Source organism: Haemorhous mexicanus, chromosome 15, assembly GCF_027477595.1.
Source record: "Haemorhous mexicanus isolate bHaeMex1 chromosome 15, bHaeMex1.pri, whole genome shotgun sequence".
NCBI classification, from domain to species: domain Eukaryota; kingdom Metazoa; phylum Chordata; class Aves; order Passeriformes; family Fringillidae; genus Haemorhous; species Haemorhous mexicanus.
In genome coordinates this window covers 11261715-11287447 of record NC_082355.1, presented here as the reverse complement: position 1 = coordinate 11287447, position 25733 = coordinate 11261715, and the positions used below count along the sequence as shown (strand labels likewise).

The 25733-nt window shown below is 39.8% G+C and overlaps 1 protein-coding gene across 2 annotated transcripts in view; it reads left to right on the top strand.

Moving 5' to 3' along the window:
• Positions 1-350: 350 nt before the first annotated feature.
• The window catches only part of ATP10B (ATPase phospholipid transporting 10B (putative)), a 45989-nt gene continuing 20606 nt past the window's right edge, over positions 351-25733 (top strand). Inside the window, exons 1-7 of one of the 2 annotated variants that reach the window (XM_059859956.1) lie at positions 351-1296; positions 11584-11788; positions 15358-15443; positions 17907-18013; positions 21586-21717; positions 24097-24224; positions 25344-25596. In XM_059859956.1, coding sequence (XP_059715939.1) covers positions 794-1296; positions 11584-11788; positions 15358-15443; positions 17907-18013; positions 21586-21717; positions 24097-24224; positions 25344-25596 — 1414 coding nt within the window. In that variant the 5' untranslated portion in view covers positions 351-793. The remainder of the gene's footprint in view (positions 1297-11583; positions 11789-15357; positions 15444-17906; positions 18014-21585; positions 21718-24096; positions 24225-25343; positions 25597-25733) is intronic. The other variant, XM_059859955.1, reaches the window with a different exon arrangement.

Here is a 25733-nt window from a genome sequence, read left to right as displayed (position 1 = left end):
ATGTCATTAGCTCCTCTGGAAATTAGCCCTCCTCTGTGCTGACATATTTATGTGTCAGAGGGAGAAGGATCAAAGGTGCCCAGGCAGGAGAGGAAGGTTTGGGGTCTGTTGGGGAGAAGGATCAGGCTGAGGGGCAATCCAGGTACATTGCACTTCACTTGCTTCTGTCTAGGTCTGATTCCTCTGGCTACAAAATCAGAGGTTTGCTTAGCTTGGGGGAATGGGGGTTGGTTGTTTGTTTAATAATAATCGATCTTACAGTCATGAAAACAAACAATAGACAGAGGAAATAAAAGAGAAATACTGTCTGCACTGAGGCTCGTAGCAATCCTTTGTTGACATCTGGGACACGGAGCTCTGCCCATTACCTTTGAGCTTCCTGGCAACTCCCAGGGTTGTAAAGTGATTCTGAGGCTGCTGGAGTGACCTGTGAAAATCGTGTGTGTGCTCAGCCTTGCCACAGCTCTGTGCTAAAGCAGAGACACTTCCTAGGAGCAGAGAAGGGAAATGGTCTGAGCAGGGCCTCCAGGCATCTGCTGGCAGGAAGAACAAAACATTCAGGATGCTTTTGGCAGACGTGAGGTGCAGCTGCCCCAGCAGGATCTAGGAGCTGGTGTGGCTGAGTCAGGATGATCCCTGGCCCTGGCTACGTGGAGGTTGGAGCAGAGGAGGCAGCCCTGGGATTCAGACATCTCAACTCTTCTCTTCACCGTCTGGGAGTTCATTTGGACTTTTGAACTCTTCTGACTTCATTGGTTTTCAACTTGGAGCTGCTTTTTGAAAGAAAAACAGGATGTCAAGGAAAATTTCTCCAGGCTGCTTCTCTAGAATGACATGGAAAAAACATTTTTTCAAGGAAACCTGCTGCCAATGGGGTACTCCAAACACAGAAATCCAAAATGAGGAGCTGGAGAAGAGAGGAAAAGTAAGGAAAAGAAAGAAGAAAAATGAAAATAAACGTGTGATCATCTCCAATTTGCCCTTTGGAAGCAAGAAGTGGAAGGAAAATCCAAACAGATATTATGACTCCAATGAAATTAAGACCACAAAATATACCATCTTAACTTTCCTCCCTAAAAATATCTATGAGCAGTTTCACCGCTTTGCCAATATTTATTTTGTGTTCATTGCATTGCTGAATTTTGTGCCAGTGGTGAATGCTTTCCAACCAGAGGTGTCTGTGATCCCAATTTGTGTTATAATGGCCATCACAGCCATTAAAGATGCTTGGGAGGACTTCAGGAGGTATAAATTGGACAAAGAAATCAATCACATGGGATGCTACATTTACAGCAGGTGAGCTTTGTACAGCTTTTGTTACCAAAAACATCGGGTCAAGATCTTTGATCAATGGTGAAGCTTTTTGTTTAAAAAAAAAATAACAAATAACTGCTGAAAAATCAGTCATTAGATGAAACAGGGAAAAGTTATGGGCACTATATATCCCCTGGTATTTGTTCTCATGCAGGGAAAGATTTCTTTTTTTGTTTAAAGTATTATTGTACTGGGAAGTTGAGTTTGAGTTTCATTGTGTTGGTGTGTCTACCAGCCTCTTAGACATGCAGTGCACTGAAAATAGGTGCTTAAGGAGCTACCAGCAGCTGAATTCCTAAGACATTTTTCAAGAGGGTTTAATTCTACTGACCTAAGGTAGCACAGAACAAGATCTGTCCTGGGACTTGTTTGCGTTCTCAGGTGCCAAGAAATCACTTAAAAACCTGGCCCTTTGAACTACGTTTTATTTTATACTCTGTGTTGTTAACTAGCTTTCAGATATTTTTTCTTTCTTAGGCAGTATGTAAAATGAACCTGTAAAAGCACAGTCTAGAAATGAAGGATAGTAACTTATGCCTCTGTTTAGTAACCTCTAAATGAATTAACTACATGTGTCTGTGCTCGCTTCTTCCAAGTGCTTCATGGCTTCTTGCTTTTGGGACATTCAGAAGATTGAAATTTATGTTTTATTGTATCAAAACTGTTCTCTCATCAAAGTAGCAAATGACTTCTCCCTGATAAAATATCACATCTGGGAGTCAGAAGTGCAAAACTTTCCATCTCCATGAATGTGCCTGTCATCCCCCAAAATAATCAACAGTGCTTTATATAACATGTGCTTTCATGTGCAAGATCTTGCAGAACTGTGGCTTTTATCACATGGGGCTGTCAGTTCTGTTTGTTTCTCCTGCATGTGTTTGTCAGATTTTTATTTTTATGTCCTGCTGGTTAAACAGGAACGCAATAGGTTTGCTTGTATAGGGGCTAAACTTAGGCCCACATATAGATAATGATTTGTCATTAAAAAGAACCTGCACTCCTCTCCTTGCCAACTTTTAATAAAAAGCTGGCATTTTACAAGTTTATAAATATTGAGGATTAGAGGTCTCATCTGTGGTAAAGAATGTCAAGAATTGTAGCTCTTTGGGTAGGGTGGCAAACTGCCTCTTCTGTCTACCTTTGAAATTTCAATCTGGCTGAATGTTCTGGCTTTTCCAGTGTTGCATTAGCCTGTGAGGCAATGGATTATCTGTTAATGCTTGTTAGAACCAGTACAGGACAGAATAAGTGGGGCAGTAGGTGCTAATGAATAAATCTGCAGAGGGATCTTATTTATTTCCTCTTTATACACAGAAACCATGCACAGTTTAGATCTGAAAGCCTTTTCCCATGGGAACATGAAGTAGGGAATAGAGTAGAACTTGTTTTGTACAAGGGAAAAATATCCACCACGGAATTACAACATATTTTCCAATCCAGATTTGAGATTGTGCAGAAACACGAGACAGGCCTGCCTTAAATTGACTGTTCCATCCCATAAAAAAGATTTTGATCTATGAATCAGTGTTGTCTAGGATCTTGTCTTTCACCAAAGTTTTATGGCCCTAAAAGGTGGTGTAAGGGAAAGGAAAATGTGAAGGACTTCAGACTACAGCATTCATCCTGTCTGGAAAAAGTGTGGGTAGTAATAATTGCCATCAGATCACTCACTACAGCTTATTATATTATGAATAATTTCAATCAGGCTTCTCTGGTGCTTTGAGAAGCTGATATTTCTTGTTCTTCTTGCTAGCTGCAAAGCCATGGAAGGGCATGATGTCTTCTAATTTTCTTCCATATGAATCATGAAAATAGGTAATTGTTTTAATGTCAGTGAAAGTCTTTTTGGGACACTGCAAATTTTGTTAATCTTGTGGCAGCAAAATGTTATTTCTAATAGAACAACTGATCTTCCATCCTAGATGAAATATTACTTAGATTTTCAGAAGTAATCTTGTAGTGTATGTTGTCTTTATTTCAGATTTTAATAAGGACTCTGGCACCTGTTCCAAAAGAAATACAAAGGCAAACCAAACTTTTCCAGATACTGAATGTTCTTCAAAACTTTCTTGAAGACCAGGGGAAATGCAGTAAATTGCCTTATTTCAACACAGAGCAAGGCAAATTAAAATTAAATAGGCAGGCCTGTAAACATATCTATTCTAATTTTCTTTTCACAGAGATCAGCTTAAATGGGAAATCTAGTCTGCTGGACAAATGAAAGAAAAGACACTTCCAGTAGTGTATTTAAAGAATGTTTAGTAGAAAAAATGAGAAACAATTAATAAGCATTAAAGTGTCCTGGGGAGATGCAATAACCCAGATGTTGGAGGAGTTTGTACTTTTGGAACCCAAACTTTTGGAATCATACTCTGTAGACAATTTGCTGTGCTGTTGGAACAAATCACACATGAAAAGGAGAGAACAAAAAATTGAATTGCAGATGGTAGAGACCTATGTTTAAATGCCTGCTTTCTCATGGTGTTCTTTAAAATATACTTTATCTACTTTAACATTTCCCAAGCATAGCAAACTTCCATTACTACAAAACACCAAAGCATTTTTTATGATGCTATACTTTTTTATCCCTCTTTAATTGCATTTAAATTTCTCAAGTCACCTGATTTCATGAAACCCTATTTAGTTAGATTCCATACATAACAGTTAATTATAATCTTCAAATATGTGTGATTTTTATCATGTTTTTTGTTGCACCCACATGTGGGTGAGCGTCCACAGTGACACAGAGTCCCCAGGCAGGTGCAAAGGAGAGCTGCTTTATTGCAAAAAAACAGGCCTTTTCAAGCAGTTAGCCCATCATCAGTTACATAGTTTAAAGCATGACAAACATAATTCAACCAACCACCATACACCACAATGTGAGCACACAATGGTTTATAACTTGTTTTCATACCCCTAATTCAGCTGAGTCTCTTTCCCACAGTCCTTTTCTGCTTAGCCAAAGTAGCAGGCCTGAGCCATGGTTTTACAAGGGTAACAAGGCTGTATTTTATAAGGCTGTACCTATATGCAACACCCAGGGACATTTTAGTCAAGACTGGCACAGATTGCTCCCTTCATCTTTCTTGCCAGTCAGTCCCTCCAAAGCTCCCATGGTTATTTTTCTCTAAACTCTCTTCAGTTTGTCATTAACTTACTAACAGGGGCCAGCACTGAGTGTGGTACACAAACCTGAAAGTGAATGACAATGCAATAGTTGCCAAAGGTATTATATATATTCCATTTTCTTGAAGTTTTATAATGTCTGAGGAACTAATTGATATGTAATTATTATATGGCTTGGCTGTGATATACCCCAAGGGTTATATGAAGCTCTGTAAATATTCCATAGCATCCAGACAGGTTTTTGCATCAATTGCACATTTTTGGAAGATTAAACCTATTTTTTCCTCAGTGTTTTAGTAGACACAAAGATACAAATGCAAAGGCTATGCCCAGTTCAGTATGGCACCAGCAGCAGCCACAAAAACGTTAGCATTATTTAAGCTATTCATATTCCTTAATTTTAAGAACTTAAATTCAGGTATCTCAGACAGTGACTCAGAGAAGCCTTGTTTATGTGCCTTGAATCATCCCGTGGCACTTTTGGAGAAGCAGGTAAGCCAACAGGCATCCTAAATGAGGTAGCCTGATTACTCTTTCCATGGAAAGTTCCTTTCTAATACTTTCAGACCCTGTCATTTTCAGGTAGTTCCTACAAGCATCAATCTCCTCCTCCTCTCTCAGTCCATTGATGACTGTGGCACAAAAAGTTTAGGCTGGCCTTCACTCTGACTCTTTGTCTACGTAGTGTAAGGTTTTAGAACATTTAAAGATTTTTGCATCAGCACTAACTCTGGGTTAGCCCTGGAGCAGAGGTATAGAAAGAAGGAAAAAACAAAGTGCTCATTACTGTGCTGCATGAAATGAGAACTGCCAACAGCAGAAGAACTGAAAGTGGCTTAATCTGGACCCACTGTTTTGAAAGAGAATTAAAATTTTTCTGTCAGTTGAAGTATTGGGATTCTGTGCTGCAATTTTCTGTCTGACAGCAATGGAGATTTGCTTGCCTGCAGGTGACCATACATACTTTATGGGAACTGGGCAGCAAAGGCTGCCCTTCTGTTTGAACCTCCTTCATCTGCTCTGTCCAGCTGGATTTCTGAACAGAGGGGAGACTGTACCTCCTGTGGGGGCTCCCCATGTCTGGGATAGTGCCTGGGACTGGCCAGGGATGCAGTGACCAACAGAGGTGTGGGGCATCTGGAAAAAAGCAGAGAAAAGGGAACATGCTTGACAACAGTAATTGACCTGCTGTAAAAACTCAGAGTTTAAAGGAAAACAGTTTTTCTCTGGACTCAGATATATCATATGCAACTCATTCAACCCAAGGTGAACCGGAAAGTTTGTAAAGTAGAAAGTAGGATGAGAGGAAAATCCCATTCTGACAGGGGCACAGTGAGCTGAAAGATTTCTTGCCAACACTTAATTTTAAAGTGTTGGTCAGCAGCACTGAGTCCTCACTTGTGAAAGAGCCTTTTCTTTCTGGTTTATGATTTTTGTTTTCTGACAAAGCATAACTTTAAAGACTAGGAGCCTGCTGGAGGCTTTAGGCTATACACACCAAAAAAAAAAAAAAAAAAAAAAAAAAAAAAAAAAAAATGGCTAAAGCTATGTTCCACTTAAAACCTCACCACAGGCAAAATTGCAATCAGTTTTCTTGGACACAGCAATATCAAGTGGTACCTTCCCTGAACAGTGTAGGAATCTCATCAGGTGGAGGCCTCTAGAATAGGTGAATTCCTGTGACAGCCACAGAGCATGTACTTGGATTAGTTGGAAGTTACTCCCCCCCTGCCTAATGTTAAACATGAGTGTTGATCTCTGGCAATGGGCATCCCCTGCTCTGCCATCCCTCTGATTTTTGTCTGCTCTTTATGTACTGTGGAAATTTTGTCCCTAGTTTAGCTGTGGCTACCTGAATTAGCAGTGAGTTTGACTGAAGGCACAAACAGTGCCTTCTGCTTGAGGCATTCTTCAGCCTTGCAGGGAGCTGAGAAAATGTCCTTAACCAACAGAACATTCAGGTGTGCTATGTCACCACGGCACTGCTTGAAACCAGTGCTGCCAAAATCATGAAGAAATTAAAACACCTTGTGTGGGATATGATGATTGCTTTGTGAAGAATGATGGGACAGGCTGAACTGACCAAAGGCAAACCAGCTCTCAGCTGGTCCAGGCAGCACCACTTGAAGGTGGAAGAACAGGGAGCTGCACTTGTCAGTCAGGGTGTATTGCTATAGGGAGGATCCTCAGTCTCTGTGGAAGAAAATCCATAAAATACATTACTAAAGCTTCCACTGCTTCGTGTATTGCTTGATCAGAGCTTTCTCCAAGATCTATTACCTGCCAAGACAATTAAAGCTGCTTCACAGAAAAGGTGCAATGGCTTAGCAGCAGGAGCCAATGACTAAACATTAAGACCAAATAAATAAGAATCTCTGGCTTTGGCTCAGAGACCTGCAAGATCATGGCCTCATGGCATGGATTCAACCTAACTGTCTGAACTTTTAAAATACCATTAAAACCTGGAGAGTGGAGGGTTTCTACCATGTGACCTCAAAAGCTACATGGTCATATAAAATATGACTATCAAAGAAGCTGATGTAGTCTGTGCTTTCCAGAAACTTGACAAGTTAATGAGAGTCCTCAGAAACTAATGCTAATGACTAGGAGACATCAATTGAGTCACCTTGAAATTATCTGTTCCTTCCAGCTGGTGCCAGGCAGAATTGTAACAATAGTATTTTGTTCAAAGCAGTAAAAAAAAAAAAAAAAAAATCATAAATACAAAAATCTACAATTTACAAAATTAACCCAGTTAAGTCTAAGCAACATGCTGTTTATGCCTGTTTTATTTAATTTCTTCAAAGGTGAGTTAAATACAAAACCATTTATATGAACAAATAATACATTTATAAAGTTCTGGTACTTACTTAAAGTTCACATAAGCTTCAGTTGGTTATGGAAGTTGAGCACAGGCTTGTATAATTGAGAAAATAAGTTACTTTTCATGATGTTATAGGCAGTTTAAGCACATGAGAAGACAGGATCTGTTATTAGCATTGGGGAATTTGGAATGCCAGTATGATACAAGTGTATGTACTTTATTACACTTTAGAAATATTCCATTTCAGTTATTTTTAAAAGGTGCTTTTGCTGTCTTAACACAGTGTTCAAATCCTGAGTTTGGTGCTGTGGGGAAAGGCCAGGGCTGGGGACAGGACTGGGCACTGCTAACTGGCATTATTGGTGCTGCTGGGCTGGTCTGCTGGAACAAAAACTGGGGTAGGATGAGGATGAGGATGGGATGGCAGGAGCAGTGACAAACCCACCTGGCACTTTCCCATGCCCAGGCAGCATCTGCAGTCCAGGAACATCATCAGCTAATTGTGCTGTACTCTGACCTAGTGCCTTTCCAGAATCAGTTTCTGTCTGACCTAGTGCCTTCCTTGAGTCCTAAATCTGCTCCTTTTCTGTCAGTTTTTTTGTTTTGTGGCAGTAACTTCTAATGGTGTGGTCATCAACATGAAGTGATCTTTGAAAATATTTTGTGAGGGGTTTGCATATAAAAGCTGATATAATCTTTGATAGCATAAAACTGTGCAAGATTTTTATTTGCAAAAATAGACTGTGAAGGGTAAGCAGCTGTGTGATCTAACCTGTTGCCCATGCAGAACCAGGATCCCAGGATATTGGTGTTTTTAATAAAATAGCTGGTGCTTGCAGGAGGCCATTTTCAAATACAACATTCTAACAAATTTACATACAACAAAATATAAATATGTAGGTTTCTTTATTGACAGCACTGATATATTTTTCTAAGTGCCATGACCTGGTGACAATTTGGGGGGGTATAGTGCAGAGCAAACAATATTATTTTGAACTGCAAAGGATCTCGAGATGGAGCTTGCAGTAATTCTAGGAAATAGGATTCCCTGGACTAATTGTCTGAGAAAATGTTTCTAGATGACAAAGATTTCTGAAAATCTTTCTCTAAGACAATCTAGGAGATTGTCTCAGATGCTGTGGAGTGCATTCGAAAAAATATTTTTATTTAATCTTTTCTGTATAGCAGAACAATAACATTTACTTCCCTCCATTCACCATGCATTTTGATCCAGTTTTTCTTTGAAATTTATCTTTATTGAATCCAAGAAAGTCAAATCAAGTTGTTGACACAAAGTCAATAATTTATTCAAGTTCCCCCACAATCTCCAACTGCAGCAGGACTTTTTTATTATCTTTTTTCCCAGAAATGACTTCATAAAATCTGTTTAGTTCAGGCCTTCTGTTCAGATTTGATGAGCTCAGTAACAGTTCTGGCAGACATCATTTTGACTGTTCAAGGCCTCATTTCATTGGCAGTATCCTCTGATGGAGGATCATCATGATATCTATGAGCAAGGGAACACTTTTTGAATGTGCTTTTGATAAATTGCCTGGTCAAAGAGAGCAGGGACTGAGGAACTTTTATCTTACATCTTTTCTTCAGTGTGCCACAGCCCTGATACCACATGCTGTAAGAATCCAGTGTCCAGATTCCCACCTATTGAAAATCCCCACATTTGGTGATTTTTATTTTTTTGGTTCAATACATTTGCCCTTTTTGTGTTTTTCATCAAATCATCTTGGATTTATTAAGCTCCTCTGTTTATTTAGCAACCAGAGCTTGTGCTGTTAACTTTCATCACTGAGCAGAAAATGGGCAGTGTTCCCAGTTACAGGGATTGCTGAAAGGAAACTGCTTCATCTGAAAAATCTTGTTAGACAACTAGGACAGTGCTGCCGTGGGGTGCACCAGTTTCATCACAAAGTGCTTTTCTTCCTTTCATCCACTGGCAATTCCCTACAAAGTTGTAGAAAAGCTTTGTACTATTTTTGGTATTTTTAATTATTAATCTTATAATCAAAATTTTAATCTTACAGGTTCAGAGGAAGTTTTCTTCAGGAGCAGAAAATGTGTATTCTTTGAATACTCATTGGGATAGAGTGACAGTTCCCCTGACTGCAGGTTTGGGACTCTAGCAATCCCTGAGCTGCAGTTCCTGTGCCCAGGAAGGCTTTTCCTCTGATCTGAAAGATGTCATTTGGCTTTTCTGACTCACTGTCTCCTCTGTAATTAGTGACTGGCTACAACCCTGTAATGTAGGTTTCATAGGGAGCTATTGAAAAAAAAATTCCAAATCCATTATTTCTGTGGATGATTTGGGCTATTCTGGATTCTTTCAGCTGATGTGGAACACAGCCAGCTTGACAGGGCCCTTCTATAGCATTTTATGAGTGGACAAAATCAGAAATACACTCTGTAAACTTCTGAATTGTGCAAGAGTTGACGTACAGTGAGGTAGGATTACCATGGAGAAGCCACAGTAAACATTATATGCAAACTCTAAATGGCATTCAACTGTCTAGGATGGCAAGACAAGACATCTGCTTCCTCTAAACTGATATTGTACTCTTTCTTTCATGTTTTAGACAAACAAATTAAGAAGTCCTAATCAGGTGTTTGGCATGGAAAGGATTGGTACTTACATAGTTGATTTGTTATGTTAACTCAGTATCTGCCTTGTACAGGATTAAATATTCAGCACACACTTGCTAAAATACTTTTCAAACAGAAATTTAACTAGATTTAAAAAAAAAAAAAATGCATAGCACCATCTAATTAACTTACAACAAACTTCTGTTCTTCTGTGTGGTCTTTTATGTCTGTTGTTGCACAAAAGAAAAGGACATGCAGGTAAGCAGAATCAGACAAAATAAGAAGAATTAAAAATTCAAGAAAGGAAAATTAATGTAAGATGAAAAAATATTACTACAACCCCATGGTTTAGCAAGTGCTTCAAAAGCAGCAGTAAAGGGATTCAGATAATCAGGCTGGGGGGGTTCTGGTTTTTTAATGAAAAGTCAGTACCACTGGGAAATGGCAGGATTTAACTTCTTGCCTAAGCTTCACAGGTAAGTGCTTGTTGTTGCTCTGTGGCTGGGCACAAGTCAAGTGAGAGGGTTTGCCTGGCAGCGTTGTGGCTGGCTCTGCTGTGCACCAAGCCAGGAAAGTGGGTTAGCAGGAGGCAGCCCTGGCCTGGCAGTGAGGCAGTGCTGGGATGGGTGCTTTGAACTGCAGCAGAACACTTCATCTCTCCCATCACTGCAGCCCTTCTCATGACACAAACACCTCAATGAAAGATAGCATTCTCCATCCAATAGATGAGGATGATTAAAAACTTAACCAAAAATGAGACTCTGAGTCATTTCAAAAGGCCTTTAATTGTCTGTCTGGTAAAGTATCATGAGCATTTTCCCTCTCACAGAGCAAGGCATAAGAAGATTCAGTTATTCATCCTGAAAAAATAATTTCCTCTTGAGGAGTTAGAGGAACCAAGCCATTGTTGCAGTGCATTTTTTCCCATTAGCTAATTTTAAAGCTTATTGTGTTGTTTCTGGTCTGCTTAGATGGTTAAGAGCACTTGAAGGATTAATTACTGAAAATGCAATGGCAAGAAAAGTCTGCTATTTGCTGAACTTAGCTGGTTGATGAAATAGTAATTTATTTTCCTTGAACCCCATAGGCTTTTTTTTTTTTTTTAAACTTATAAGCTTTTTGTTTCTAACTTTAACTTTTCCAATAAATTTGCATTCTGGTTGTTTTTTGTTTGTTTTTTGGTTTTTTTTTTTTTGCTTAATATTAAGGGACCATTTGTCATCTCTACCACCTTTTGAAGTTGTTTCCCTGCACTAAGCTAAAAATTTTTAACTACCACTTGAGAGTTACAAACTGGAAAGAACTGAAGCAAGTGTGGCTGAGGTATCAGTTTGCTTCTTTCAGGAACTATATGCTGATGTTGGAAAGTGTCTAGGAAACAGTCAGAGTCAAAAACAATAATCTGAATTTCTTCAATAAAATACCCAAAAATACCTCTGTTAGTCTGTCTGCTACACTTTGTGCAGATTATAGGACTAGTGCTAGAATGAAGGAGAATTGCTGTAAATGTTGTAGTCCATGTAAAGATTTAGTGTGAATGTGACATATGGTGAAGCGGGGTTGTGGAAGTGTCTGAATCATTAATTTCTAGCTTCTGTGTTATGTCCTTTAAAAAAAGGTCAGTGTGCCCCCATGCCCTATTTTCTCCTTTTGAAGACCCACAGCCCAGCAGTCCTGCCTCCCTGATGTCCCTCATCACCCACCACATGCTTTCAATGCCACAGGGAGGAACGTGCTTACGTGGAGAAGTGCTGGAAAGACGTCAGAGTGGGGGACTTTGTGCAGCTGCAGTGCAATGAGATTGTCCCAGCAGACATCCTGCTGCTGCACTCCTCTGACCAGAGCGGGATCTGCCACCTGGAAACCGCCAACCTGGACGGGGAGACCAACCTCAAGCAGCGCCGCATGGTGATGGGCTTCAGCAGCCAGGTCAGTCTGGGCAGTGCAGCCCACAGCCTGGGCTGTGCCCACTAAAGGGGCACACCTGACTCCAGGCACTGCACAGAGGCATTTGTTGCTGCATGGCAGTTGGAGGACAGCCCGTGGTCCCTGCCAAAGCATCCATAGGTTTCCTTACGGACTCTGTGTCTCTGTTGTCCTGACACGCCACACAGCCTGCAGAGGCAGGTGGAGGTGTGAGAGCTCAGCTGGGAGCTGCTCTAAGGCACTCTGGGCTGGCAGTTTAATAGGAACTCAAGGTAAATGAATTTTTTTTAAAAAGTTAAATGTTTGATATCAGTTTGTGATTCAGTTTGAATTCTTGAAATCCCCATTTCTTCTTCATAGGCAGTATCATTTCCTTTTTACCTTTTTCCTTTGCTTTGGTGCTATATTCACTTGGCTCGTGTCGGATAAACCTGAAGTAAACTAAAAAATATGACTTACATATTGTTGTTACATTTTCAAGTATCTTTAAACACACAGCAGGGCAGTTTTTCAAATAACCCAAAACAAGTTTAAGGCATGGTAGCACGTGAGGAGGAAAACTTTGTTCCATTGGAATCACTCCAGCAGACAGGAAATAAAACCTCACAGATAATTCTAGGAATTACATTAATTTATTTAGCAATTAGTACTAGTGCCATTAGGAAGATCTTTTGGGGTTACTGGTGTGTGGGACAGAGCTGCCAGGGAGCAACGACACATTAAATAAAGCACACCATTTCCATGGCCAGTTGAGGTCAGGTGCTGTACTCGTGATATTTGCCTGTTGCTCAAATGGAAATCACTTTTCAAAGACAATTAAGGGCTCTCTCATATTGTGGCATAGCACAGGCCTTTTCCAGTGCCTTCCAGTGATGATTACAGAGGGGTTTTGTCGCTGAGACACACTGGGAATTTTAATATGTAAAGATTTAGCAGAAAAACAGTAATCTGGCTACTTAACATTTTTAAATGTTGCATTTTTGTCACACAGTGCTAATTTACATGTTAGATTTTCTATCTGTTTTTCCTTTTAGAGGAGAACAGGGTGCTCTGCCATTACAGAAAATGCAAACTTTTGCCTCAGTTGTTGGTAATGTGTGGAAGTCTTCCATTATATCAGAAAATACCCCCGTGCTAAATTATGCCCCAGACTGCCTGTTCAGGGTGATTTTTTTAGACTTTGAGTTATTATGGAGATAAACTCTATGCCTAGGAATGTCTGTACCTAAGAACTCCTGTTACATTACCAGGGTGGAATGCAACTCTGGCCGTGGTGGCAGCCAGTGCTCAGGAAGGTCAGAGCTGACAAAACTTCCTGTATCACCCTGCTCTGGTGGTGTGTTTGTGAAAACTGTGCTGGATGAGAACCCCAGTGTAGTGGTACCACACTGCAGCTTTTAGTGTGCCAGTTCTTCCTTGTTCTTTAAGCTTTGCTTTGCTTAGCCCTGTGATTTACGACCTGCGTAAAACCCCCTCAGAAGTAATTCTGCCTATAAAGTGACTCTTGAAACAGGGAGGAAATAAATACATATTAGTCAGTTCTTCAGTTGGGTTAGAACTAACTGGGGTTTGTTCTTCAGTTTAGAATGCAAGAAAGGTGGAGAGAGACTATTTACAAGAGCATGGAGGGACAGGACAAGGGGGAATGGTTTCAAACTGACAGAGAGTAGAGATATTAGAAAGAAATTCTTCCCTTTGAGGGGGTGAAGCCCTGGCACAGGTTGTCCAGAGAATTTTTGGGTGCCCCATCCCTGGAAGTGTCCAAGGCAAGGTTAAACTGGGCTCTAAATCAGCCTGGTCTCATGGAAGGTATCCCTGCCCATGGGATGATATTTAAGGTCCCTTCCAACCCAAACTATTTTGTGATTCTGTGCTATGCTTAGGAATATTGAATACAACTCTCTGTAAAAGACTGAAGGAAAGGATTATTATTTTTTTCCTTTTATGATATTTTCTAATTTGAATTTTCAAACATAAAATTCTTGTCATCCAAAGAGAAAAAAATTGAGACAAGAAACATTCTTCTGTGCCCCTTTCTATCTGGAAGCCTAATTGTTCTCTTTTTTAGCAATGAACATGCCACGTAACTTTTGTATCTTCCTGTTCTCCTGTTGTACAAATACTTCTAGCAAAAACAAATATGAACTGATTTTCCTGTTGAGTTCATGGAGTTGAACAAGATTCAGCACAGCTAAAAATTCTCTCTTAACAGACATTCTAAAAATACTCAGCCAGGTGGGTCAGAAGGTATGCAAAATGCCCTTATATTCCTGAAGTTTTCGTATTTCTTCCAACAATTTTTTATCATATTCCCTACTTTTTTGTACTTCTATATATGAATATAGTCAAAAAAAGGAGTATATGTATTGTTTCTGAAAAAAAGAATGAGAGAGAAAATAATGTAAAAATTAAAGCACAGTGCTTGCTTTAGAGAAAGGTAGAGAGGCCCAGCAGCAGATTTCCAGCTTTCCTAATGGAGGATTTTGTAGTAAGTGAGCTTCAGTTCTTTCAAAATTCTGTGGCACATCAATAATTATTATCTTTCACCTTTCTCACATCCCATTTTTATTGCATTTTCTTAATCAAATATCAAAGTCCTGTGTATTTTTCAGTTAAGACTAAATCACCACTTACGTCAGTCAAGTACCTCTCGTTCTGTCTGCTTTCTGCTTCATTCAGTCCAAACCCCAGGCTGTTCCCTGAACCCTGAGCAACTCAAGTAAAATCCTGTGACTCAGTTCAACTCCAAACTCTGAGTGAGCCCTTAGCCTGAAAAGCTTTGTCTCATTTTGTCTCTCCCAGTGGTGTGGGTTTATTTTCCTGCCTTCCCTCTTCTGGATTTGTTTGTTCATTTTAGGGTTGGGTGGTGGGGGTTTTGTGCTGCCAGTCTTGCTTCCAGTTTTCTTTAATTGTGATGCATTCATTCAAATGTGTGTTCTCTTTATGATTATACCATCCTGGACAGTAACATAAGTCTTCTAGCATAATCAAAAATCCTGCTAAATCCTGAAATTATTTTCATTTGAGCTTGCTCTTGGTTGACCACTTCACAGAACCATAGAATCCCAGAAAGGTTTGGGCTGGAAAGAACCTTAAATTTCATTTTGTTCTAACTCCTACCATGGGCAGGGACACCTTCCACTCCCCCAGGTTGCTCCAAGCCCCATCCAACCTGGCCTTGAACACTCCCAGAGATGGGACAGCCACAGCTCTGGGCAACCTGTGCCAGGGCCTCACCACCCTCACAGGGAAGAGTTTCTTCCTAATATTTAATCTAAATCTATGTTTGTTATATTCACTAAAAATGAAGACAGGTGTTTCCACTAATTGGCATCTGCGATGTCTTGTTCAATACACAGCATTTTCTTCACTTAATTTAACCAGTTGTTATTCCAAGAGAAAGAAATGCTCAGCCCTTCTGAAGATTTGCTTCAGGCTGAATGAGTTAAAATGTCTTTGTCTCTCCTGCTGGGGCAAATGTTCCAGCCCTGGTGGTCTAAATTAAGCATTTTTTAGTGTTTAACATTTCAAATACTCATTGGATCTGACATTCAGTGTGTTTTCTCTTGTAGGATACTGTGTTTGAACCAGAACTTTTCCAAAACACCATCATCTGTGAAATGCCAAACAATGATCTCAATAAGTTCAAGGGTTATATGTAAGTACATGTTATCCATAAATGCATTTTGGATCTGTACTTTGATATTCCTCTTGGAGGAACTGGATGGAAGGAACATATTTTGAAGAAATTGATGGTTGCCACAATTATCTATTCCCAAATTCAGAAGTCAATAAAAAATGTAGACTTGGACTCTGTTTTGTGGCAAGGTAGAACCAAGGCTTGGCATTGCATTTACAGTTGTTTCCTACAAACTATTTTCACAGACATTCAGCTCTCTTCAAAAGTTAGACATAAGCTCATGTACATTTGACCAGATGATTAGACTAAACAAGATTTTAAATTAATCTTTCCAGTTGTTTAAGGTATCCAGCTGCATGGCTCCACTTTCTTCATATTTACAGCCACAGGGAAAAGGTGTCCAAGATCTTATAAACAATCCAGGGTTTCTTCTTATTAGAAAGGTAGAAAAATCAAACATGCATGCAGAATGCTATTGAACTGATGCACTAGACTAGTATAAAAAAGTAGGGCAGGTTTCTTTTTTATCTTTCTTCATTAAATAATTCTGGCATAGGCATAACAGCAAATTCAGCAGATTTAACCCCACATATGAATTATAAGGCAAATTTCTATGTCATGGCTCATGTCTTAAAATTCTCTTACCCTCCAACACAGAGCAGCTTATTCCCACACCACAGCAGAGAGTTGTCCCAATATCTACTCCCCAGACCAAATGCATGCCCCATTGCTATGCAAGTAATTGAACTGCATGAATGTGCCAGCATCCTCATCCATGCCCCAGCTTTGCTAAATGTTCCAATAGCTAAACTAGGAGTTAATGGCTCTGCAAGAAGCAGTGAGAGTGCTGCACCTGGAGGAGCTGCAAATGCCTGGCTCTGTGACAGAGCAAACCAGGGATTATCTCCCATTAGCACTGACCATACCTAATCTGGTTTTGAGGCTGTGGCCTCTAAGAAATATGCCTCTAATAGCAATGCCAAATCTCCTCTGCTGCAATATCTTACCAGGGAAAAAGAGGTCGAGTTTGTAGTGATTGCTGGCTGTGGTTGGTGGCTACAGGGACCACTGGGTACAATCGAAATTGAAGCAATCCCTCCAATTAGCAAAGAGCACTGAGATTATAGAAATGCAGGAGATATGTCAGAAGGAAACACACACAAATACACCCCCTTAGGACTCAGGACTGGCCTCAAAATATTCAACTCTCAGCTGAAAGTCTGTAACAGAAATCTCTTTGGTGAATGTCTGTAATCTCTCTCGCTCGATGGAACATGGAATTAGTTGCCTTTCTCTCCCCTCTTCAGGAACAGAAGAAAGAATTTGCTGGGGAAAATTACTTGCTGAGAGCTAGTGAAGTTTCTGTCTTTGGTCTGCTGAGATTTCAGCTATTTTGTAAACACAAATTGTTTGGAACAGGCTACCTTTTTGTCCATGAACCCTTAATAAATTATTGAGGCTCTACTGCCTTGCTATAAAATAGCAGGAGTAGTCTCTGATAAAAATGATAAGAAATAACTTGGTGACATCCATCTGAAATGTCCAGTCACAGAAAATTCTGTTCAAGGGGATGCAAGAAGGCTTCTATTAAATGAGTTCCCCAAGGCTGAATCTAGATTCCAAGAAAAACAGATTTCTGGCATTATGTTTTTACAATTCCACCAGCTGTAGGTTTTTGACACGTACACCTTTTCCCTTGGCTAATTTAAGTTGTGTAATCATGTGCAGCTGCACTTAGACATTGAACTTTACTTGCTCTAATATAACACCTAGCCCTGCCCTTCATTGGAGAGATGAGACTATTTGCTGGTAAATGAAACACAAACTACCAAATAGAAAGTAGAGAGAGATGATTATTCTGGGGGAATAAAGGTCTTTTCCCACCCTGACCTTTACATTACAGCACAAGACAAAGCACCTGAAATAGAAGCTCCCAGATAGATATCAAGAGGAACCTACCGGTGTAAAATAAAAGCTGTGGGTAGGGGTAGATGTGTGCCATTAATTTTCAGAGGGAAGAAACAGATTTCCTGCCTGATGGGCACTGACATTATGGTTTTCACCAGTTTGTTCTGCAAGCAGAAGGATCTGGTCAGTGATGGGGCACCTTTAGCCAGGATGAAAATTCTTCTATCCCAGATGAGAATGAGGAAGAGCTCCTCAGCTCAAAGACTGCTGCAGTGAAAGATTCACAAAGACCTTTGGTGGCTGATGGAGTCACAGGCTCTTGCAGGGTCTAGATGTATTCATCTGAACCTCTGCATCATGACACACACTTTGCTAGTGGTCTTTAAAAGACTTGGACTTCTCTGTGTAACTTCTTGCTGGAAAAGTTTCCTTGAAACTGAGGGAAATAAAAGCAAAAAAGGGCCTACAAAATTGCTTTATTTCAACTTGAAACAGACATGCACATGAAAATTTTCTTTAACACTCCATTAGAACAGAAAAATTATTTGCTCTACTTGATCATTTTTCTTCTAGGGAGCAGCCAAACCATGAACAGGTAGGTCTCAACATTGAAAACCTCTTGCTTCGTGGATGCACAATCAGAAATACTGAGGCTGCAGTAGGAATCGTTATATATGCAGGTAAGATGTACTTTTTATTTAGGTAAACTGAGAATTTCCCTGTAAATCTCCCTAAAAAAATAACATAGTCTAATTTTGCAACATAATTTGACATTTTGTTTTAAAAACTGGTAGTGCACAGAAAAAGTATATAAATTTTTTTTTAAGTGAAGGTATTACTCATCCATCTCCAAAGCCAGCAAGTCTTGCACTGGCTCTTTGGCAAGTGACAGTATCCTTGTGCATGTCAAATATCTTGTAAAAATATCCAGACAAGTAAAAAATTGCTCAGGTGTATTTAACCCTCAGCTCTTGCTATACTACTAATTCCATCTGTCATAAAATCTACACAGCTGCCCTAAGGGAGGTCTCACTGGCTCCTCAGGGTAGAAACTGGAGCAGCTAAAGAGCGAATTAGGGAAAAAAAAAAGTCATCTGTGAATTTCATTCATCCATTCAATCCAGCACACAGGAGGCAGTGAGGCAGCAGCTGGAGGTGACAGCCAAGGCAGCAGCAGCACAGGTTTGTGCTGACACAGACAGAGTGTGTCTGTGCAGCCATGAGCTCCATGCAGGAGACATGGACAAAGAGAGATGGTGTTGGTGCCCAGATCAAATGCAGCAGTGCCAGGTTCAGCAGTGGGTCAGTTCATCTGTTTCTCAGCATCTTTTACCTTTGGAGTGTTAGCCCTGCTTCTACCCAGTGAGCATGATTTATCCTTGGCTTTGCCAGCTGGGTCCTCTTCTGCATCAGATAGAGTGCATCAGCTTCCCTCTTCTTTGTAGCTTAAATAAAAGTCAACTCAAACACAACAATTAATCCCATTAGCTAATATTATCTTTCCAGTAGAGTTATTTAAACTGTTTTATGTCTAATCAGCAGCAAGGGGCTCAGGGCTGAGCCACCTAAGAGAAAAGAGAAGTCACACCTTTACAAGAGTCATTTAACTTAGATATTCATCTCCACAGCCTGGCACAATTTTCCTGACACCAGACTGTATCTTTCACTGCCACACAACTGGACTCTGTCTGCAGCTCCCATATGTTTCCAAGGCAGCTTTGCCTTGGCAGGTCTCCCATTGCCTGTCTCTGTGAGCACCACATGCAAGGGTGGTGTCCACCAAGCAGAGGAGAAGAGCCAGAGACAAATTCTGCAATCCTTTTTTTTCCCAAAGTAGCTACTGTATAAAAATCTCAGTGGGGATCATTCCTGATATAATTGGAGTAATTTATCTTCCCTTCTCCTGTTGCAGCTCCTCATTTTCTCCTGTTCAGTTCAGATTTCCCAGTATGTTCCCTTCACCACAGGCACAGATCCTAATGTGGATCTCCATTTATGTTGCTTAAGCTGCCAGTAGAAAAGGTTGGAGTTTTATAGTTATTCCCAGGACATGGTGGTTTTCATATGAGTAGGTCTTCAAATCAATTTCACCCTGAGTTCTTATTGTTAATGTCAGCATAAAAGTTTTGGGGTTTTTTTTTTTCCCTAAAATTAGACTGGCTTCAGTCAGTATCAGCCTCATTTCTAGGGTTCTTTGACATTGATTATACTCTGGCTTTTAATCATGGTCTGTGACCTTTTCTGAACAATCAAGATCAGTCACATAATAAGATGGCACACTTTCCATTTTTATGACTCTATTACTCCTCAAACTTTCTTTCTGATGGAAGCCTTTGTGAGGAGTGCAGCCATCACTGAGTGCAATTGCTTGGTCTGAGCAATTCCCATCTGACCCAAGGACAGTTACACTTTTCATGGCTACCCAAATTGTTCTACACAAAGCAATAGCATAAAACACAAAAACCTCATTACAGAGGGACAGCCAATGTGGTTTTCTCATTCTGATTGGGACAGCAGTAGGAATTATATGCTTTTCATATACTAAAGTACCAGAAAGAAGTTTTAGATGAGCCCATCAGCATCTAGAAGTAGAGAGACAAGGTACCATTGGGGTGGTAGGTGAGGTGTTGTGCTTCACAGCAGAGGAAAGGGTGAGGATCAGAGGAGAACAAAGCAGTTTATTTCTCATATTCCTGATTTTCTGTTCCTCAGGTGATAACTGTGTTACAGAAGTGTTCTTTTCCTGAAGATCAACTGAAGTGGAAAGGAATTGTAGAACTGATATTTGGAAATAAGCTCATCACAATTTCTTCCTGAAATAAATTCATCAACACTTCTTTGAGGGTTTTCTGGGAGGCATTAGAGGGCTTTGGCTTGTTTTGATTTCAATGCAAAGCATTCCATTACTCCTGACATAAAAGAAAAGTGAGGAATAAGATTCACACAGCTCCTGGAGGAACAGAAATTCAAGCAGCAGTGCTCTCCCCTTCAGTGTAACTCTGTGGTTAAGAGATTTTGCTAACCAAAGGGAAGGCTTGGGGTTTGTTCTGAGTTCTGCCTGTATGGCAGTGAACACGCATCTCCTGCTTCACAGCCTGGTCACTGAATACCTGCCTGAGTGGAACAAGAGGGTTTGGGCTTATGTGAGAGTTGGAAGGGCAGGAGCACTGGTAGTATAAACTGGTCCCACTGACACAGCTCCAGGTTTTGTAAATAATTACATATTCATTGGAATGGTAAGCCAGGATCCCCAGCTCTTGAGTGAACATAAGGCTGGAGACTAATTTTCTCTCTAGCTCTCTTCTTAATTAATAACCACTGATGTAAACCTGGAATGAATCCAGCAGGTGTGACTGAACTGCACCTAACTTCCAGTTCTTGGGTTAAATCCCTTCCCTAGAGAAAGCTAAAAGGCAGCTTGGAAAACAGTCCTTGTCACATACATCATGCACATACAAATGAAAACTAAATACAAGCCTGCAGGGTCTGTGTTTTCAGGGATAAGGACTGCAGAAATAAACATAAAAGATACAAATCAATCTAACAACAGATGGTGTCCAGATATCCCAGTTGTGGAGCCACAGTTTAGATAATATTAATAGAATTGAAAAAGTAATTTCTGCTTTTTTGAATTCTTGCAGCACTTCTTTTTTTTTTTTTTTCATTATTATTATTATTATAGCAGTTCACTTCTATCTCACTAAGTTTAAGAATTGGGGATTTTTTGATTTCTCATATGACTGTTTTGTCAGCACTTTACAATCAAATAATGAAAAGCTAAATATTATTGTTTTTCACTGACTTGTTGAATTTTATTTAACATACAAAATGTATCTAGTGGCTTTTGAATGGCTGCTGAAAAATATTCAAATGTAGGTTTCAGGAACTGTATAGCACCTAAACAATTTATTCATAAAATACAAAATCGTAATACTATCGTTCATTTTCTTGTTCTTCTCATGGATATTTGGGTTTTGATAGTTTATATAAACCTTATGATCCAACTTAATCTGCTATCATTGGGACAGAAAAATGTATATGACAGCTGAAACCTGTGATATAATGGAGGTTTTTGGTAAACTTCAAGATTTAGACTCTGATGTAGGCAGTCAAATAGGAAGATGGACAAGGAAAGTTCTGAATGTCAGCATTAGTCAGCCTGCTCTCAGTTGGGGAGAGAATACCTTTTTAAAAACCAAACCAAAATACAAAATATAACATAAACATGATAGTAATCATTTGTGTTTTGAAGGTCATGAGACAAAGGCCATGCTGAACAACAGCGGTCCCCGCTACAAGCGCAGCCGGATCGAGCAGAGGATGAACAGGGACATTTTCTTGTGTGTGGGACTCCTGTTTGTGATGTGCCTTGTTGGAGCTGTAGGTATGAAGCACTGACAAAAATCTATTTCCCAAATGGTGATTAAAACTGATGTTATAGACGTGAGTGAGATCTGCAGCCGAATGCTCCTGGGGCCTTTGGGCTCCTTGGTCTTTCCAATAGGTGAGTTAAAATGGCAAATCTGAGCAATTCAGGTGAAGAAAACGTGGCCATAAATGTTTCAGATAAGATTCATCCCCACTATGGTATCATTCATGCAAAGCAAGAGAAAGCCATTCTGTGACTGCATTGTAGGAATCAATATTTGTCAGCTGAGATTTTCCTTCCTTCCTGAGCGGGTGTTTGTTCCTTGTGCATAACAGCAAAAGTAAAATGATTTTTCTTTACTTTCATTTCAGTAGTGTCTTCCTCTAATATGTTTGGGAGTGGTATGAAACAGAGACACACAGTTTAGAACCCATGAGCTGCTCATAACTAATTCATTCAGTTTACATCCTCCACGGCTTCCTTCCTTCTCAAAAGCCCCTTTACATCAGGCTGTGAAATTGATCAATTGCTTATATTGGAATAGCCTGCATTTTTCTGGGGTCCTTGCAGGTGAGCACATGTGAATTTATTAACTGGTATTTGGTGACTGACTGGAGTTTACTGGACTGGTAATCTCAAAAAGGTCATCTTCACTGCGTGTAAGCACCTACTTGCCTTCCAGCTCTGATGGCAATCTGTCCCAGGCAGGCCAGAATTAACAGGATCTCATCATTTGGAGCAAAGGACCAAATTTTAAGTGTACTGACTTTTGAATGGGGCAATGCTTTAAGGAGATAGCAGGGGCTCCCATGAGCCCCTTTTTCTTTTAATGGATTTTGTTTCAGTGCCAATTTACTCAGTGCTACTGCTCTGATATAGTGACAGTCAAATCAAGTTTTCCTGTGCCTGCCCTGCAGGAATGTGATCTGGCACCAGTCAGTCATCAGGTGTGATACCATGGGAAGTAAGGACCATCCAAAACAGGTGAACAGAATTGACCTGATCACTTCTTTAGTATTTCTGCTTCATGTTGCTGTGGGACTTTTGGCACCAAAATGGGATTTCAGTTTCACAAGTGAGTTCTGTGTGAGGGAGAGATTTTATTTTCCTTGTTCCCTAGCTGCTGTCATGTGAATTTAGAGACTTGCCTAGTCTGGTGTGTAGGGGCTCTTGAGAAATAAAGTCCTTGAACTTAAGGTTAAAAGAAGCCTTAAAAAAATCAGCATTTGAAAAATAATTTATCTAGTCAGGCTAAAAAAAAAAAATGTTCATAATCTAAGTGAAAGCTGTGAAAGCATAAAAAGTCCATTACCTTTCAGCCATCCACAATCCAGAGTCTCTGCCATGAGTTCTTGCTTTGCAGCCTTGTCTGAGTGTAGGGTTCTAGGAAAAAGTATCACTGGTGGATCAGTTATCAGGATTGTTCTTGCACACAGTGATAAATTGAGGTAAGAAGTGGCTTGTAGAGCAGAATTGTCCTTGTTCAGATGTGACTGTGGTCTGAAGCAGCCACAGAGCACTGCTGAAATAATTTGAATATTTTTGGCGGCGTTTCAGTAGGCAGATGCTGCAAAACAACTGCTTGGTTAACTGCTGTTAATGGAAGTTTTATTTGATAGAGGCTTTTAGCATCTGGACAAATTATGCAATGAGGAAACCAAGTTGTTTGCCTTAGCTCTGTGGGAAGCTTCTGATGCTGTAAATTTAGTAACCTCCTTGAAAAAAGTTTATTTCAATAAGGACAGTATGGAAAGTGGTAAAACAATTGTGATGGGATGTTGTTAAGTCCTGGAACAGAGGCTTTGTTGTAGCAGTGCAATGATATCTGCTGGTATTTAAAACAGAGGAAGAAGCAGTTTGAGATATGATTTAATTGAAGGAATGTAAAGATGAGTTGCCCAGACTGAGTTTAGGGGATTTGTCAACTCTTAGCAAAGACAGATTGAAATCAAGAATGGTCAGGGAGAAAAAGAAATATCTTAGTTTGTCTGTATACAAAAGTTCTAAGGTTTACTTCTGTGAGAGGAAAGAGAGTCTTCAGCTCAGAGGATTTTTATGGATAGGTGATAGAGATGGAGTCTTCCAGCAGGGAAACACAGAATGAGTAAAGATCTGTGCAGAACTAAGAGCCATGGGAATCACCTGGGGAAGCAGAGGTGAATGAAAATATCCCTGAAGAGTCATTTCTCACTAGCATATCAATTATGTGCATGTGCTACAGAGCTCTGCTGGGGCTTTGCATTCTCCAAAAGATTTGCAGCATTGCTTGGGGAGCATTGTTTTGGAAATGCTCTCTCTGTTTTGTTAGCAGAGCAGTCATTATCTGCACATTTCAGCAGCTTTGTCACTCCCTCCACTCTCAGCCAATTTCAGATTTGTACCTCATTCCTACAGGGCATGGCATCTGGACAGGAAACTTTTGGGAGCATCCACCTTATGATGTCCCAGACTGGAATGGCAATTTTGTGACTCCAGTTCTTGATGGTTTCTACATGTTCCTGACAATGATAATCCTGTTGCAGGTAAAAGACAAAAACCTCTCTGTTACCTCCAAGGAAGAAGCCACTCAAAATTGTATAGTATAATAGTATAATCACTAATGAACAATTAATATAAATTAATAGCTGTGCCTTCTTAATCCTTTTTGAAAATATTGCTAGGAGTGCTTCAAATCTGTCAAGTGTGAAATAATGTTTCTTTTTTCTTTTTTTTTCTTTCTAGCTTCCTTTTTTTTTTCTTGCTATTGAAACCCCACAAGGATACACATGTATAATATCTTTAACTCAGAATATCTAGCAGATACAAAAAAGATATTTACATCCAAATGCCAGCTTTTTTTTTTTTTCCTGCCTATATCCAGAATTCCAAAATAAGAAGGCCACTTAGCAGCTCAGAAAAACAGTGAAACAAAAATTGCCAATTTGCCAGTGGGGAATAATAACTAGGTATGGTTCATCTGGTCTAGGAAAGAAGCTAAATTAGAAGTAGGATACTTGTATTTCTGAGTGTGATTAAGCCTAATTGGGAAAGAATATTTTATTGGGTGAGGGAAAAAATTACATTTACTTTTCAGATTTCTTGATGTCAGCACTGAGATTTAAGTGGACAGAACTTCTTTAATATTAACAAAATTTGAATATAACTTTCAGAGCTGCTCTGAGATTCCTTGGGGGATTATTCTTCATTACTGAAACAGAATATTTGTGCATCTTAAGAATTCATTATTCTTTCAGGGCAAGGAAGCTTGTGGGTGGGAAGTGTTGTGTGCAAAGTAATGGTGTTTGAAACTTTTCTGCACTAAGAGTTAGTCTGTGCTAGTCCATTCTTTCAGAGATTCAGAAGAGTAAGAGAGAGAATGACCCTATGTCCAGAAAATGTGCTTTGTAAGGGCATCCTATGAAAGACCCACCTTTGAATTTAGTACTCTAGGAATTTAGTCTTCTGTTTGCCACTTATCTCTGTTTCTCCACTGCAATTGTGGGCAGGATGTTTTTTTCACCCCTGAATTCATCACTCCTACAATGTGTCTCTAGGAAGAGCTGTTCCTTTGGAAATCATTAGTATGCCTGTGCCAGGACATTGCTGATAGAAAACAGTGAAATTTATCTCACCCCTAACTGAGAATTTAAACTCTCTTTCAGATTTTAATCCCCATATCTCTTTATGTGTCAATTGAGTTGGTCAAACTGGGACAAGTGTTCTTAATTCACAATGACATTGACCTGTATGATGAAGAAGCAGATTTGCCCATCCAGTGCCGTGCCCTCACTATCACTGAAGACCTTGGACAGATCCAGTACATCTTCTCAGACAAAACTGGGACACTAACAGAAAACAAAATGGTATTCCGACGCTGTACTGTTGATGGAATTGAGTTTTCCCATCAGGAAAATGGTGAGAGACACTTTTTTTATACTTGTTTTTTTTGTCTGAGCAATTAAACAGTATTAATTTAAATATTAATACATAAACATACTGAGCGCTCTGATCAAATGTAGAGTTTTGTGGAATAGTCACTTTTTTGTGAGGGA